Raw genomic sequence first — 16,804 nt, forward strand, 5'->3', positions numbered from 1 at the left:
TTATTATAGACCCCTCACCCACCCCCCATAATGGGGACCTTATTAATTTGTTGTTGTTCAATTTTGCTTGACAAGTATTAATTTTTCTATATTCAATCGGAATTATTTAGTTTGTACAAAAGTAAATTCCTAATTTGTTTTCTATGTTTTATTATTATAAACCCCTCACCCACCCCCCTAATGGGGACCTATACATTTATTGTTGTTACATTTTGCTTGATAAGAATTATTATTTTCTATATTCAATCAGAATGATTTAGTTAGACAGATGTTGAAAATATTAGGTTTTTCAAACTTAACAGGAATTTACTTTTGTACAAATTAGTTTTCTCTTTTATTATTATAAACCCCTCACACACCCCCCAAAACGGGGACCCTATTCATTTTTTGTTGTATAATTTAGCATGATAAGCATTATACATTTTTATATTCAAACAGAATGATTTAGTTATGGGCTCTGAATAGCACAGCTGTACATGCATTGTCTGGCATGATTTCTTTGGCATTTCACCTGGGAGTTCAAGTCGTGGATGCTACACTTCAACCAAGCCTATAGGCCACGGAAGAAGGCTGCGCAAATCAGCGCATCAACATCGGGGATTGGTTTCAGACAATTTTGCCATACCTTCCAACACTGAAGAATATTGTGGTGTAAGTCAGATGCCGACAAACTATATCCTGGTTGTTGGTTGGTGAATGTGTACTCCTCTGTATACATTCCCGCTGGCCAGTAGAACCTGTTTGTGTGAGCAGTCAAAATACAAACAGAACGGCTTGGGCAGATGTCCTTTAGGGGCACACGTCTCCGTTTTAAAATCAGAGTAAAACAGCTTTTAATTTTTTCACTAACAATGGCATATTTTTTTTATTTGGTGAAACAAACTACTGTCAACCACAATACTTGTCTAAAGATAAAATCAAAACGTGTTTTACCGGCAATATGATAATTGTGATGAAATAAAACAGGATGTTGAAAATCGACAATATTCTCATCCTGGCATCTCGGCCATCATTTCAGTCTCTATAAACATCTGCTAAAGTAAGTAAACTGTAAGATTACATGTTCCGTAAAAAACGCAGCTGCGGCATGAAAAGTCTCTTGTTTACAACAAGGGACAAACAAGGCACAGGTGGAAACAATAAGGATAAGGACAGGCTGCGAGTAAGAACAGAAACAAAAATCCAAACAACAGGCTTCATTCAAGAAAATAAAAAACGAAATAGAACCTCGCAGTTCCGCCCTCTATGAGGCGGTAAACGAAAGGAGAGGGTGGAGGCTCCGCCTCGGGGACGAAGACCAGGAACTGGAAGGGGCGAAGGATGCACATCAGCACAGGGATCGGGAACTGGACCGGGTGGATGGTCATGAGCAGGAGCAGGTGGTGGGTCAGGAGCAGGAACTCCGGGCGGGAGCAGGCCACGGGGGCAGGGACTCCGGGCGAAAACAGGCCGCAAAGGCAATGACTCTGGGCGGCAGCAGGGACTCTGTGCGACAGCAGGCCTCGGGGGCAGGGACTCTGTGCGGCAACAAGCCGCGGGGGCAGGGACTCTGGGCGGCAGCAGGCCTTAAAGGCAGGGACTCTGGGCAGCAGCAGGCTGCAGGGGCCAATGACTGGGGGCGGCAGAAGGCCGCGGGGGCACGGACTCCGGGCGGCAGCAGGGACTCTGGGCGGCAGCAAGCCGCGGCAGCACGGACTCCGGGCGGCAGCAGGGACTCTGGGCGGAGGCAGGCCGCGGGGGCAATGACCCTGGGCGGCAGCAAGCCGCGGGGGCAGGGACTCCAGGCGGCAGCAGGCCATAAAGTCAATGACTCCGGGCAGCAGCCAGCCGCCGGGGCTGGGACTCCGGGCAACAGCCGGTCGCGGGTGTAGGGATTCCCGGCGGCAGCAGGCCGCAAAGGCAGGGGTTCTGGGCGGCAGCAGGCCACAAAGGCAGGGGCTCTGGGCGGCAGCAGGCCGTGAGGGCAATGACTCTGGGCGGCAGCAGACCACGGGGGCAATGACTCTGGGCGGCAGCAGGCCGCGGGGGCAATGACTCTGGGCGGCAGCAGACCACGGGGGCAATGACTCTGGGCGGCAGCAGGCCGCGGGGGCAATGACTCTGGAAGGCAGCAGGCCGCGGGGGCAATGACTCTGGGCGGCAGCAGGCCGCGGGGGCAATGACTCTGGAAGGCAGCAGGCCGCTGGGGAAATGACTCCGGAAGGCAGCAGGCGCAGGGAATCTGGGCGGCAGCCGGCCGCAGGGAAACTGACTCCGGGTGGCAGCCGGCCTCAGGGGAACTGACTCCGGGCAGCCGCCGGCCCGCGGGTGTAGGGAATCCCGGCAGGTAGCAGGCCGTAAAGTCAATGACTCCGGGCGGCAGCCGGCCGCGGGGGCTGGGATTCCGGGCGGCAGCAGGCCACAAAGGCAGGGGCTCTGGGCGGCAGCAGGCCGGGAGGGCAATGACTCTGGGCGGCAGCAGGCCGCGGGGGCAATGACTTTGAATATTTTTTTTGTAAAATTTTGCTTGACAAGTATTATTATTTTCCATATCCAATCAGAATTATTTAGTTAGGAATTTACTTTTCTACAAATTCGTTTTCTATGTTTTATAGACCACTCACCCACCCCCCATAATGGGGACCCTATTAATTTATTGTTGTTCAATTTAGCTTGACAAGTATTAATATTTTCTATATCCAATCAGAATTATTTAGTTTGTACAAAAGTTAATTCCTAATTTGTTTTCTATGTTTTATTATTATAAACCCCTCACCCACCCCCCATAATGGGGACCTATGCATTTATTGTTGTTACATTTTGCTTGATAAGAATTATTATTTTCTATATTCAATCAAAATGATTTAGTTAGACCGAATTTCAAACTATTAGGTTTTTCAAACTTAAAAGGAATTTACTTTTGTACGAATTAGTTTTCTATGTTTTATTATTATAGACCACTCACCCACCCCCCATAATGGGGACCCTATAAATTTTTTGTTGTTCAATTTTGCTTGACAATAATTAATATTTTCTATATCCAATCAGAATTATTTCGTAAGGAATTTACTTTTCTACAAATTCGTTTCCTATGTTTTATTATTATAGACCCCTCACCCACCCCCCATAATGGGGACCATTTACATCTTTTGTTGTTAAATTTTGCTTGACAAGTATCATTATTTTCCATATCCAATCAGAATTGTTTATTTAGGAATTTACTTTTGTACAAATTTGTTTCCTATGTTTTATTTTTATAGACCCCTCACCCACCCCCCATAATGGGGACCGTATTAATATTTGGTTGTTCAATGTTGCTTGATAAGTATTATTATTATCTATATCCAATCAGAATTATTTCGTTAGGAATTTACTTTTCTACAAATTCGTTTCCTATGTTTTATTATTATAGAACCCTCACCCACCCCCCATAATGTGGACCTATAGATTTTTTGTTGTTTAATTTTGCTTGAAAAGTATTATTCATTTTATTTTAATAATTAGACAGAAGGGACAACTACGGACAGACAAGGCACAGGAGGAAACAATAAGGATAAGGACAGGCTGGGTGTAAGAACACAAACAAAAACCCAACAACAGGTTTCATTCAAGAAAAAAATAAAATAATAGAACCTCACAATACCGCCCTCTGTGACACGGTAAACAAAAGGAGAGGGTGGGGCACGGACTCCGGCCGGCAGCAGGCTGCGGGAGCAGGAACTCTGGGCGGCAGCAGGCCGCGGGGGCAGGGACTCCGGGCAGCAGCAGGCCTCAAAGGCAGGGACTCTGGGCGGCAGCAGGCCGCGGGGGAAGGGACTCCGGGCGGCAGCAGACCTCAAAGGCAGGGACTCCAGGCGGCAGCAGGCCTCAAAGGCAGGGACTCTGGGCGGCAGCAGACCTCAAAGGCAGGGACTCTGGGCGGCAGCAGGTCTCAAAGGCAGGGACTCTGGGCGGCAGCAGGCCGCGGGGCAGGGACTCTGGGCGGCAGCAATGACTCTCGGCGGCAGCAGGCCGCAGGGGCAGGGACTCTGGGCGGCAGCAGGCCGTAGAGGCAGGAACTCTGGGCGGCAGCAGGCCTCAAAGGCAGGGACTCTGGGCGGCAGCAGGCCTCAAAGGCAGGGACTCTGGGCGGCAGCAGGCCTCAAAGGCAGGGACTCTGGGCGGCAGCAGGCCTCAAAGGCAGGGACTCTGGGCGGCAGCAGGCCGCGGGGCAGGGAATTGGGCGCAATGAACAGCCTGCTGACTAACCTGGCCAGGATTCTTTTGGTCACTCTCTTAGTTTTGGGCAGGGGTAGAAGGACACAGGCGCAGAGGATTCCAAAATTGCATAAAGGCTACCAATTAACACAACGTACAAAAACAAAAGGGCACAAATGGAAGGAACAGGAAAAAGAACAAAACACACTAACAACAACGACCAACAAGTAAAACTGAGGAAGGAGGAACTTACAGGGACAAACAAGGCACAGGTGCAAACAATAAGGACAAGGACAGGTTGCGTTTAGTAACACAAACAAAAACCAAACATAATGGGCTACATTTTCTGTTTTATTATTATAGACCACTCACCCACCCCCCATAATGGGGACCCTATTAATTTTTTGTAGTTAAATTTTGCTTGACAAGTATTATAATTTTCTATATCCAATCAGAATTATTTCGTTAGGAATTTACTTTTCTACAAATTAATTTCCTATGTTTTACTATTATAGACCCCTCACCCACCCCCCATAATGGGGAAACCTTGAATATTTTGTTTGTAAAATTTTGCTTGACAAGTATTATTATTTTCCATATCCAATCAGAATTATTTAGTTAGGAATTTACTTTTCTACAAATTCGTTTTCTATGTTTTATTATTATAGACCACTCACCCACCCCCCATAATGGGGACCCTATAAATTTATTGTTGTTCAATTTAGCTTGACAAGTATTCATATTTTCTATATACAATCAGAATTATTTAGTTTGTACAAAAGTTAATTCCTAATTTGTTTTCTATGTTTTATTATTATAAACCCCTCACCCACCCCCCATAATGGGGACCTATACATTTATTGTTGTTACATTTTGCTTGATAAGAATTATTATTTTCTATATTCAATCAGAATGATATAGTTAGACCGAATTTCAAACTATTAGGTTTTCAAAACTTAAAAGGAATTTACTTTTGTACGAATTAGTTTTCTATGTTTTATTAATATAGACCCCTCACCCACCCCCCAAAATGGGGACCCTATAAATTTATTGTTGTTCAATTTTGATTGACAAGTATCATTATTTTCCATATCCAATCAGAATTATTTAGTTAGGAATTTACTTTTGTACAAATTTGTTTCCTATGTTTTATTTTTATAGACCCCTCACCCACCCCCCATAATGGGGACCGTATTAATATTTGGTTGTCCAATGTTGCTTGACAAGTATTATTATTATCTATCTCCAATCAGAATTATTTCGTTAGGAATTTACTTTTCTAGAAATTAGTTTCCTATGTTTTATTATTATAGACCCCTCACCCACCCCCCATAATGTGGACCTATACATTTTTTGTTGTTTAATTTTGCTTGAAAAGTATTATTCATTTTATTTTAATAATTAGACAGAAGGGACAACTACGGACAGACAAGGCACAGGAGGAAACAATAAGGATAAGGACAGGCTGCATGTAAGAACACACACAAAAACCAAACAACAGGTTTCATTCAAGAAAAAATAAATAATAATAGAACCTCACAATACCGCCCTCTGTGACACGGTAAACAAAAGGAGAGGGTGGGGCACGGACTCCGTGCGGCAGCAGGCCGCAAAGGCAGGGACTCCGTGCGGTGGCAGGCCGCGGTGGCAGGTACTCCGGGCGGCGGCAGAAACCAAACAACAGGTTTCATTCAAGAAAAAATAAATAATAATAGAACCTCACAATACCGCCCTCTGTGACACGGTAAACAAAAGGAGAGGGTGGGGCAAGGACTCCGTGCGGCAGCAGGCCGCAAAGGCAGGGACTCTGGGCGGCAGCAGGGACTCTGGGCGGCAGCAGGCCACGGGGGCCAAGACTCTGTGCGGCAGTAGGCCGTGGGGGCAGGGACTCTGGGCGGCAGTAGGCCGTGGGGGCAGGGACTCTGGGCGGCAGCAGGCCGTGGGGGCAGGGACTCTGGACGGCAGCAGGCCGTGGGGGGAATGAGTCTGAGCGGCAGCAGGGACTCTGGGCGGCAGCAGGCCGCAGGGGTAGGGACTGTGGGCGGCAGCAATGACTCTGGGCTGCAGCAGGCCGCGGGGGCAGGGACTCTGGGCGGCAGCAGGCCGCGGGGGCAGGGACTCTGGGCGGCAGCAGGCCGCAGAGGCAGGAACTCTGGGCGGCAGCAGGCCTCAAAGGCAGGGACTCTGGGCGGCAGCAGGCCGCGGGGCAGGGAATTGGGCGCGATGAACAGCCTGCTGACTAACCTGGCCAGGATTCTTTTGGTCACTCTCTTAGTTTTGGGCAGGGGTAGAAGGACACAGGCGCAGAGGATTCCAAAATTGCATAAAGGCTACCAATTAACACAACGTACAAAAACAAAAGGGCACAAATGGAAGGAACAGGAAAAAGAACAAAACACACTAACAACAACGACCAACAAGTAAAACTGAGGAAGGAGGAACTTACAGGGACAAACAAGGCACAGGTGCAAACAATAAGGACAAGGACAGGTTGTGTTTAGTAACACAAACAAAAACCAAACATAATGGGCTACATTTTCTGTTTTATTATTATAGACCACTCACCCACCCCCCATAATGGGGACCCTATTAATTTTTTGTAGTTAAATTTTGCTTGACAAGTATTATAATTTTCTATATCCAATCAGAATTATTTCGTTAGGAATTTACTTTTCTACAAATTAATTTCCTATGTTTTACTATTATAGACCCCTCACCCACCCCCCATAATGGGGAAACCTTGAATATTTTGTTTGTAAAATTTTGCTTGACAAGTATTATTATTTTCCATATCCAATCAGAATTATTTAGTTAGGAATTTACTTTTCTACAAATTCGTTTTCTATGTTTTATTATTATAGACCACTCACCCACCCCCCATAATGGGGACCCTATAAATTTATTGTTGTTCAATTTAGCTTGACAAGTATTCATATTTTCTATATACAATCAGAATTATTTAGTTTGTACAAAAGTTAATTCCTAATTTGTTTTCTATGTTTTATTATTATAAACCCCTCACCCACCCCCCATAATGGGGACCTATACATTTATTGTTGTTACATTTTGCTTGATAAGAATTATTATTTTCTATATTCAATCAGAATGATATAGTTAGACCGAATTTCAAACTATTAGGTTTTCAAAACTTAAAAGGAATTTACTTTTGTACGAATTAGTTTTCTATGTTTTATTAATATAGACCCCTCACCCACCCCCCAAAATGGGGACCCTATAAATTTATTGTTGTTCAATTTTGATTGACAAGTATCATTATTTTCCATATCCAATCAGAATTATTTAGTTAGGAATTTACTTTTGTACAAATTTGTTTCCTATGTTTTATTTTTATAGACCCCTCACCCACCCCCCATAATGGGGACCGTATTAATATTTGGTTGTCCAATGTTGCTTGACAAGTATTATTATTATCTATCTCCAATCAGAATTATTTCGTTAGGAATTTACTTTTCTAGAAATTAGTTTCCTATGTTTTATTATTATAGACCCCTCACCCACCCCCCATAATGTGGACCTATACATTTTTTGTTGTTTAATTTTGCTTGAAAAGTATTATTCATTTTATTTTAATAATTAGACAGAAGGGACAACTACGGACAGACAAGGCACAGGAGGAAACAATAAGGATAAGGACAGGCTGCATGTAAGAACACACACAAAAACCAAACAACAGGTTTCATTCAAGAAAAAATAAATAATAATAGAACCTCACAATACCGCCCTCTGTGACACGGTAAACAAAAGGAGAGGGTGGGGCACGGACTCCGTGCGGCAGCAGGCCGCAAAGGCAGGGACTCCGTGCGGTGGCAGGCCGCGGTGGCAGGTACTCCGGGCGGCGGCAGAAACCAAACAACAGGTTTCATTCAAGAAAAAATAAATAATAATAGAACCTCACAATACCGCCCTCTGTGACACGGTAAACAAAAGGAGAGGGTGGGGCAAGGACTCCGTGCGGCAGCAGGCCGCAAAGGCAGGGACTCTGGGCGGCAGCAGGGACTCTGGGCGGCAGCAGGCCACGGGGGCCAAGACTCTGTGCGGCAGTAGGCCGTGGGGGCAGGGACTCTGGGCGGCAGTAGGCCGTGGGGGCAGGGACTCTGGGCGGCAGCAGGCCGTGGGGGCAGGGACTCTGGACGGCAGCAGGCCGTGGGGGGAATGAGTCTGAGCGGCAGCAGGGACTCTGGGCGGCAGCAGGCCGTGGGGGGAATGAGTCTGAGCGGCAGCAGGGACTCTGGGCGGCAGCAGGCCGCGGGGGCAGGGACTCTGGGCGGCAGCAGGCCGCGGGGGCAGGGACTCTGGGCGGCAGCAGGCCGCAGAGGCAGGAACTCTGGGCGGCAGCAGGCCTCAAAGGCAGGGACTCTGGGCGGCAGCAGGCCGCGGGGCAGGGAATTGGGCGCGATGAACAGCCTGCTGACTAACCTGGCCAGGATTCTTTTGGTCACTCTCTTAGTTTTGGGCAGGGGTAGAAGGACACAGGCGCAGAGGATTCCAAAATTGCATAAAGGCTACCAATTAACACAACGTACAAAAACAAAAGGGCACAAATGGAAGGAACAGGAAAAAGAACAAAACACACTAACAACAACGACCAACAAGTAAAACTGAGGAAGGAGGAACTTACAGGGAGAAACAAGGCACAGGTGCAAACAATAAGGACAAGGACAGGTTGCGTTTAGTAACACAAACAAAAACCAAACATAATGGGCTACATTTTCTGTTTTATTATTATAGACCCCTCACCCACCCCCCATAATGGGGACCCTATTAATTTTTTGTTGTTCAATTTTGCTTGACAACTATTATAATTTTCTATATCCAATCAGAATTATTTCGTTAGGAATTTACTTTTGTAAAAATTAGTTTCCTATGTTTAATTTTTTTAGACCCCTCACCCACCCCCCATAATGTGGACCTATACATTTTTTGTTGTTTAATTTTGCTTGAAAAGTATTATTCATTTTATATTAATAATTAGACAGAAAGGACAACAAGGGACAGACAAGGCACAGGAGGAAACAATAAGGATAAGGACAGGCTGCGTGTAAGAACACAAACAAAAACCCAACAACAGGTTTCATTCAAGAAAAAAAAAAAGGAAATAGAACCTCACAATACCGCCCTCTGTGACACGGTAAACAAAAGGAGAGGGTGGGGCACGAACACCGGGCGGCAGCAGGCCGCGGGGGCAGGGACTCCGAGTGGCAGCAGGCCGCTGGGGCAGGGACTCCGGGCAGCAGCAGGCCTCAAAGGCAGGGACTCTGGGCGGCAGCAGGCCGCGGGGGAAGGGACTCCGGGCGGCAGCAGACCTCAAAGGCAGGGACTCCAGGCGGCAGCAGGCCTCAAAGGCAGGGACTCTGGGCGGCAGCAGGCCTCAAAGGCAGGGACTCTGGGCGGCAGCAGACCTCAAAGGCAGGGACTCTGGGCGGCAGCAGGCATCAAAGGAAGGGACTCTGGGCGGCAGCAGGCCTCAAAGGCAGGGACTCTGGGCGGCAGCAGGCCGCGGGGCAGGGACTCTGGGCGGCAGCAATGACTCTCGGCGGCAGCAGGCCGCGGGGGCAGGGACTCTGGGCGGCAGCAGGCCGTAGAGGCAGGAACTCTGGGCGGCAGCAGGCCTCAAAGGCAGGGACTCTGGGCGGCAGCAGGCCTCAAAGGCAGGGACTCTGGGCGGCAGCAGGCCTCAAAGGCAGGGACTCTGGGCGGCAGCAGGCCGCGGGGCAGGGAATTGGGCGCGATGAACAGCCTGCTGACTAACCTGGCCAGGATTCTTTTGGTCACTCTCTTTCGTTTTGGGCAGGGGTAGAAGGACACAGGCGCAGAGGATTCCAAAATTGCATAAAGGCTACCAATTAACACAACGTACAAAAACAAAAGGGCACAAATGGAAGGAACAGGAAAAAGAACAAAACACACTAACAACAACGACCAACAAGTAAAACTGAGGAAGGAGGAACTTACAGGGACAAACAAGGCACAGGTGCAAACAATAAGGACAAGGACAGGTTGCGTTTAGTAACACAAACAAAAACCAAACATAATGGGCTACATTTTCTGTTTTATTATTATAGACCACTCACCCACCCCCCATAATGGGGACCCTATTAATTTTTTGTAGTTAAATTTTGCTTGACAAGTATTATAATTTTCTATATCCAATCAGAATTATTTCGTTAGGAATTTACTTTTCTACAAATTAATTTCCTATGTTTTACTATTATAGACCCCTCACCCACCCCCCATAATGGGGAAACCTTGAATATTTTGTTCGTAAAATTTTGCTTGACAAGTATTATTATTTTCCATATCCAATCAGAATTATTTAGTTAGGAATTTACTTTTCTACAAATTCGTTTTCTATGTTTTATTATTATAGACCACTCACCCACCCCCCATAATGGGGACCCTATAAATTTATTGTTGTTCAATTTAGCTTGACAAGTATTCATATTTTCTATATACAATCAGAATTATTTAGTTTGTACAAAAGTTAATTCCTAATTTGTTTTCTATGTTTTATTATTATAAACCCCTCACCCACCCCCCATAATGGGGACCTATACATTTATTGTTGTTACATTTTGCTTGATAAGAATTATTATTTTCTATATTCAATCAGAATGATATAGTTAGACCGAATTTCAAACTATTAGGTTTTCAAAACTTAAAAGGAATTTACTTTTGTACGAATTAGTTTTCTATGTTTTATTAATATAGACCCCTCACCCACCCCCCAAAATGGGGACCCTATAAATTTTTTGTTGTTCAATTTTGATTGACAAGTATCATTATTTTCCATATCCAATCAGAATTATTTAGTTAGGAATTTACTTTTGTACAAATTTGTTTCCTATGTTTTATTTTTATAGACCCCTCACCCACCCCCCATAATGGGGACCGTATTAATATTTGGTTGTCCAATGTTGCTTGACAAGTATTATTATTATCTATCTCCAATCAGAATTATTTCGTTAGGAATTTACTTTTCTAGAAATTAGTTTCCTATGTTTTATTATTATAGACCCCTCACCCACCCCCCATAATGTGGACCTATACATTTTTTGTTGTTTAATTTTGCTTGAAAAGTATTATTCATTTTATTTTAATAATTAGACAGAAGGGACAACTACGGACAGACAAGGCACAGGAGGAAACAATAAGGATAAGGACAGGCTGCATGTAAGAACACACACAAAAACCAAACAACAGGTTTCATTCAAGAAAAAATAAATAATAATAGAACCTCACAATACCGCCCTCTGTGACACGGTAAACAAAAGGAGAGGGTGGGGCACGGACTCCGTGCGGCAGCAGGCCGCAAAGGCAGGGACTCCGTGCGGTGGCAGGCCGCGGTGGCAGGTACTCCGGGCGGCGGCAGAAACCAAACAACAGGTTTCATTCAAGAAAAAATAAATAATAATAGAACCTCACAATACCGCCCTCTGTGACACGGTAAACAAAAGGAGAGGGTGGGGCAAGGACTCCGTGCGGCAGCAGGCCGCAAAGGCAGGGACTCTGGGCGGCAGCAGGGACTCTGGGCGGCAGCAGGCCACGGGGGCCAAGACTCTGTGCGGCAGTAGGCCGTGGGGGCAGGGACTCTGGGCGGCAGTAGGCCGTGGGGGCAGGGACTCTGGGCGGCAGCAGGCCGTGGGGGCAGGGACTCTGGACGGCAGCAGGCCGTGGGGGGAATGAGTCTGAGCGGCAGCAGGGACTCTGGGCGGCAGCAGGCCGCAGGGGTAGGGACTGTGGGCGGCAGCAATGACTCTGGGCGGCAGCAGGCCGCGGGGGCAGGGACTCTGGGCGGCAGCAGGCCGCGGGGGCAGGGACTCTGGGCGGCAGCAGGCCGCAGAGGCAGGAACTCTGGGCGGCAGCAGGCCTCAAAGGCAGGGACTCTGGGCGGCAGCAGGCCGCGGGGCAGGGAATTGGGCGCGATGAACAGCCTGCTGACTAACCTGGCCAGGATTCTTTTGGTCACTCTCTTAGTTTTGGGCAGGGGTAGAAGGACACAGGCGCAGAGGATTCCAAAATTGCATAAAGGCTACCAATTAACACAACGTACAAAAACAAAAGGGCACAAATGGAAGGAACAGGAAAAAGAACAAAACACACTAACAACAACGACCAACAAGTAAAACTGAGGAAGGAGGAACTTACAGGGAGAAACAAGGCACAGGTGCAAACAATAAGGACAAGGACAGGTTGCGTTTAGTAACACAAACAAAAACCAAACATAATGGGCTACATTTTCTGTTTTATTATTATAGACCCCTCACCCACCCCCCATAATGGGGACCCTATTAATTTTTTGTTGTTCAATTTTGCTTGACAACTATTATAATTTTCTATATCCAATCAGAATTATTTCGTTAGGAATTTACTTTTGTAAAAATTAGTTTCCTATGTTTAATTTTTTTAGACCCCTCACCCACCCCCCATAATGTGGACCTATACATTTTTTGTTGTTTAATTTTGCTTGAAAAGTATTATTCATTTTATATTAATAATTAGACAGAAGGGACAACAAGGGACAGACAAGGCACAGGAGGAAACAATAAGGATAAGGACAGGCTGCGTGTAAGAACACAAACAAAAACCCAACAACAGGTTTCATTCAAGAAAAAATAAATAATAATAGAACCTCACAATACCGCCCTCTGTGACACGGTAAACAAAAGGAGAGGGTGGGGCACGAACACCGGGCGGCAGCAGGCCGCGGGGGCAGGGACTCCGAGTGGCAGCAGGCCGCTGGGGCAGGGACTCCGGGCAGCAGCAGGCCTCAAAGGCAGGGACTCTGGGCGGCAGCAGGCCGCGGGGGAAGGGACTCCGGGCGGCAGCAGACCTCAAAGGCAGGGACTCCAGGCGGCAGCAGGCCTCAAAGGCAGGGACTCTGGGCGGCAGCAGGCCTCAAAGGCAGGGACTCTGGGCGGCAGCAGACCTCAAAGGCAGGGACTCTGGGCGGCAGCAGGCATCAAAGGAAGGGACTCTGGGCGGCAGCAGGCCTCAAAGGCAGGGACTCTGGGCGGCAGCAGGCCGCGGGGCAGGGACTCTGGGTGGCAGCAGGCATCAAAGGAAGGGACTCTGGGCGGCAGCAGGCCGCGGGGCAGGGACTCTGGGCGGCAGCAATGACTCTCGGCGGCAGCAGGCCGCGGGGGCAGGGACTCTGGGCGGCAGCAGGCCGTAGAGGCAGGAACTCTGGGCGGCAGCAGGCCTCAAAGGCAGGGACTCTGGGCGGCAGCAGGCCTCAAAGGCAGGGACTCTGGGCGGCAGCAGGCCTCAAAGGCAGGGACTCTGGGCGGCAGCAGGCCGCGGGGCAGGGAATTGGGCGCGATGAACAGCCTGCTGACTAACCTGGCCAGGATTCTTTTGGTCACTCTCTTTCGTTTTGGGCAGGGGTAGAAGGACACAGGCGCAGAGGATTCCAAAATTGCATAAAGGCTACCAATTAACACAACGTACAAAAACAAAAGGGCACAAATGGAAGGAACAGGAAAAAGAACAAAACACACTAACAACAACGACCAACAAGTAAAACTGAGGAAGGAGGAACTTACAGGGACAAACAAGGCACAGGTGCAAACAATAAGGACAAGGACAGGTTGCGTTTAGTAACACAAACAAAAACCAAACATAATGGGCTACATTTTCTGTTTTATTATTATAGACCACTCACCCACCCCCCATAATGGGGACCCTATTAATTTTTTGTAGTTAAATTTTGCTTGACAAGTATTATAATTTTCTATATCCAATCAGAATTATTTCGTTAGGAATTTACTTTTCTACAAATTAATTTCCTATGTTTTACTATTATAGACCCCTCACCCACCCCCCATAATGGGGAAACCTTGAATATTTTGTTCGTAAAATTTTGCTTGACAAGTATTATTATTTTCCATATCCAATCAGAATTATTTAGTTAGGAATTTACTTTTCTACAAATTCGTTTTCTATGTTTTATTATTATAGACCACTCACCCACCCCCCATAATGGGGACCCTATAAATTTATTGTTGTTCAATTTAGCTTGACAAGTATTCATATTTTCTATATACAATCAGAATTATTTAGTTTGTACAAAAGTTAATTCCTAATTTGTTTTCTATGTTTTATTATTATAAACCCCTCACCCACCCCCCATAATGGGGACCTATACATTTATTGTTGTTACATTTTGCTTGATAAGAATTATTATTTTCTACATTCAATCAGAATGATATAGTTAGACCGAATTTCAAACTATTAGGTTTTCAAAACTTAAAAGGAATTTACTTTTGTACGAATTAGTTTTCTATGTTTTATTAATATAGACCCCTCACCCACCCCCCAAAATGGGGACCCTATAAATTTATTGTTGTTCAATTTTGATTGACAAGTATTAAAATTTTCTATATCCAATCAGAATTATTTAGTTAGGAATTTACTTTTGTACAAATTTGTTTCCTATGTTTTATTTTTATAGACCCCTCACCCACCCCCCATAATGGGGACCGTATTAATATTTGGTTGTCCAATGTTGCTTGACAAGTATTATTATTATCTATCTCCAATCAGAATTATTTCGTTAGGAATTTACTTTTCTAGAAATTAGTTTCCTATGTTTTATTATTATAGACCCCTCACCCACCCCCCATAATGTGGACCTATACATTTTTTGTTGTTTAATTTTGCTTGAAAAGTATTATTCATTTTATTTTAATAATTAGACAGAAGGGACAACTACGGACAGACAAGGCACAGGAGGAAACAATAAGGATAAGGACAGGCTGCATGTAAGAACACAAACAAAAACCAAACAACAGGTTTCATTCAAGAAAAAATAAATAATAATAGAACCTCACAATACCGCCCTCTGTGACACGGTAAACAAAAGGAGAGGGTGGGGCACGGACTCCGTGCGGCAGCAGGCCGCAAAGGCAGGGACTCCGTGCGGTGGCAGGCCGCGGTGGCAGGTACTCCGGGCGGCGGCAGAAACCAAACAACAGGTTTCATTCAAGAAAAAATAAATAATAATAGAACCTCACAATACCGCCCTCTGTGACACGGTAAACAAAAGGAGAGGGTGGGGCAAGGACTCCGTGTGGCAGCAGGCCGCAAAGGCAGGGACTCCGTGCGGTGGCAGGGCGCGGTGGCAGGTACTCCGGGCGGCGGCAGGCCGCGGGGGCAGCAGGGACTCCGGGCGGCGGCAGGCCGCGGGGGCAGGGAGTCCGGGCGGCAGCAGGCCGCGGGGGCAGGGAGTCCGGGCGGCAGCAGGCCGCGGGGGCAGGGACTCCGGGCGGCAGCAGGCCGCGGGGGCAGGGACTCCGGGCGGCAGCAGGCCGCGGGGGCAGGGACTCCGGGCGGCAGCAGGCCGCGGGGGCAGGGACTCCGGGCGGCAGCAGGCCACGGGGGCAGGGACTCCGGGCGGCAGCAGGCCGCGGTGGCAGGGACTCCGCGGGGGCAGGGACTACGGGCGGCAGCAGGCCGCTGGGGCAGGGACTCCGCGGGGGCAGCAGGCCGCAAAGGCAATGACTCTGGGCAGCAGGGACTCTGGGCAGAAGCAGGGCAATGACTCTGGGCAGCAGGGACTCTGGGCGGCAGCAGGGACTCCGGGCGGCAGCAGGGACTCTGGGCGGCAGCAGGGACTCCGGGCGGCAGCAGGGACTCTGGGCGGCAGCAGGCCGCGGGGGCAGGGACTCCGGGCGGCAGCAGGCTGCGGGGGCAGGGACTCCGGGCGGCAGCAGGCCGTGGGGGCAGGGACTCCGGGCGGCAGCAGGCCGCGGTGGCAGGGACTCCGCGGGGGCAGGGACTCTGGGCGGCAGCAGGCCGCTGGGGCAGGGACTCCGCGGGGGCAGCAGGCCGCAAAGGCAATGACTCTGGGCAGCAGGGACTCTGGGCAGAAGCAGGCCGCGCGGGCAGGGACTCCGGGCGGCAGCAGGCCGTAGAGGCAGGAACTCTGGGCGGCAGCAGACCTCAAAGGCAGGGACTCTGGGCGGCAGCAGGCCTCAAAGGCAGGGACTCTGGGCGGCAGCAGGCCTCAAAGGCAGGGACTCTGGGCGGCAGCAGGCCTCAAAGGCAGGGACTCTGGGCGGCAGCAGGCCGCGGGGCAGGGAATTGGGCGCGATGAACAGCCTGCTGACTAACCTGGCCAGGATTCTTTTGGTCACTCTCTTTCGTTTTGGGCAGGGGTAGAAGGACACAGGCGCAGAGGATTCCAAAATTGCATAAAGGCTACCAATTAACACAACGTACAAAAACAAAAGGGCACAAATGGAAGGAACAGGAAAAAGAACAAAACACACTAACAACAACGACCAACAAGTAAAACTGAGGAAGGAGGAACTTACAGGGACAAAATGAGGGAGCAAACAAGGCACAGGTGCAAACAATAAGGACAAGGACAGGTTGTGTTTAGTAACACAAACAAAAACCAAACATAATGGGCTACATTTTCTGTTTTATTATTATAGACCCCTCACCCACCCCCCATAATGGGGACCCTATAAATTTTTTGTTGTTCAATTTTGCTTGACAACTATTATAATTTTCTATATCCAATCAGAATTATTTCGTTAGGAATTTACTTTTGTAAAAATTAGTTTCCTATGTTTAATTTTTTTAGACCCCTCACCCACCCCCC

General features: G+C 47.7%; 1 protein-coding gene across 1 annotated transcript; it reads right to left on the reverse strand.

The window, feature by feature from the left end:
* Positions 1-15,631: 15,631 nt before the first annotated feature.
* LOC117593991 (DBF4-type zinc finger-containing protein 2 homolog) lies at positions 15,632-16,654 on the reverse strand. Its single transcript, XM_034290822.1, has 2 exons — positions 16,648-16,654; positions 15,632-16,152 (listed from the first exon to the last, which is right to left on the reverse strand). The coding sequence occupies exons 1-2, from the start codon at positions 16,652-16,654 to the stop codon at positions 15,632-15,634; spliced, it is 528 nt and encodes a 175-aa protein (XP_034146713.1).
* Positions 16,655-16,804: the final 150 nt, after the last annotated feature.

Source organism: Esox lucius, chromosome 24 (genome assembly GCF_011004845.1).
Source record: "Esox lucius isolate fEsoLuc1 chromosome 24, fEsoLuc1.pri, whole genome shotgun sequence".
Lineage (NCBI taxonomy): Eukaryota > Metazoa > Chordata > Actinopteri > Esociformes > Esocidae > Esox > Esox lucius.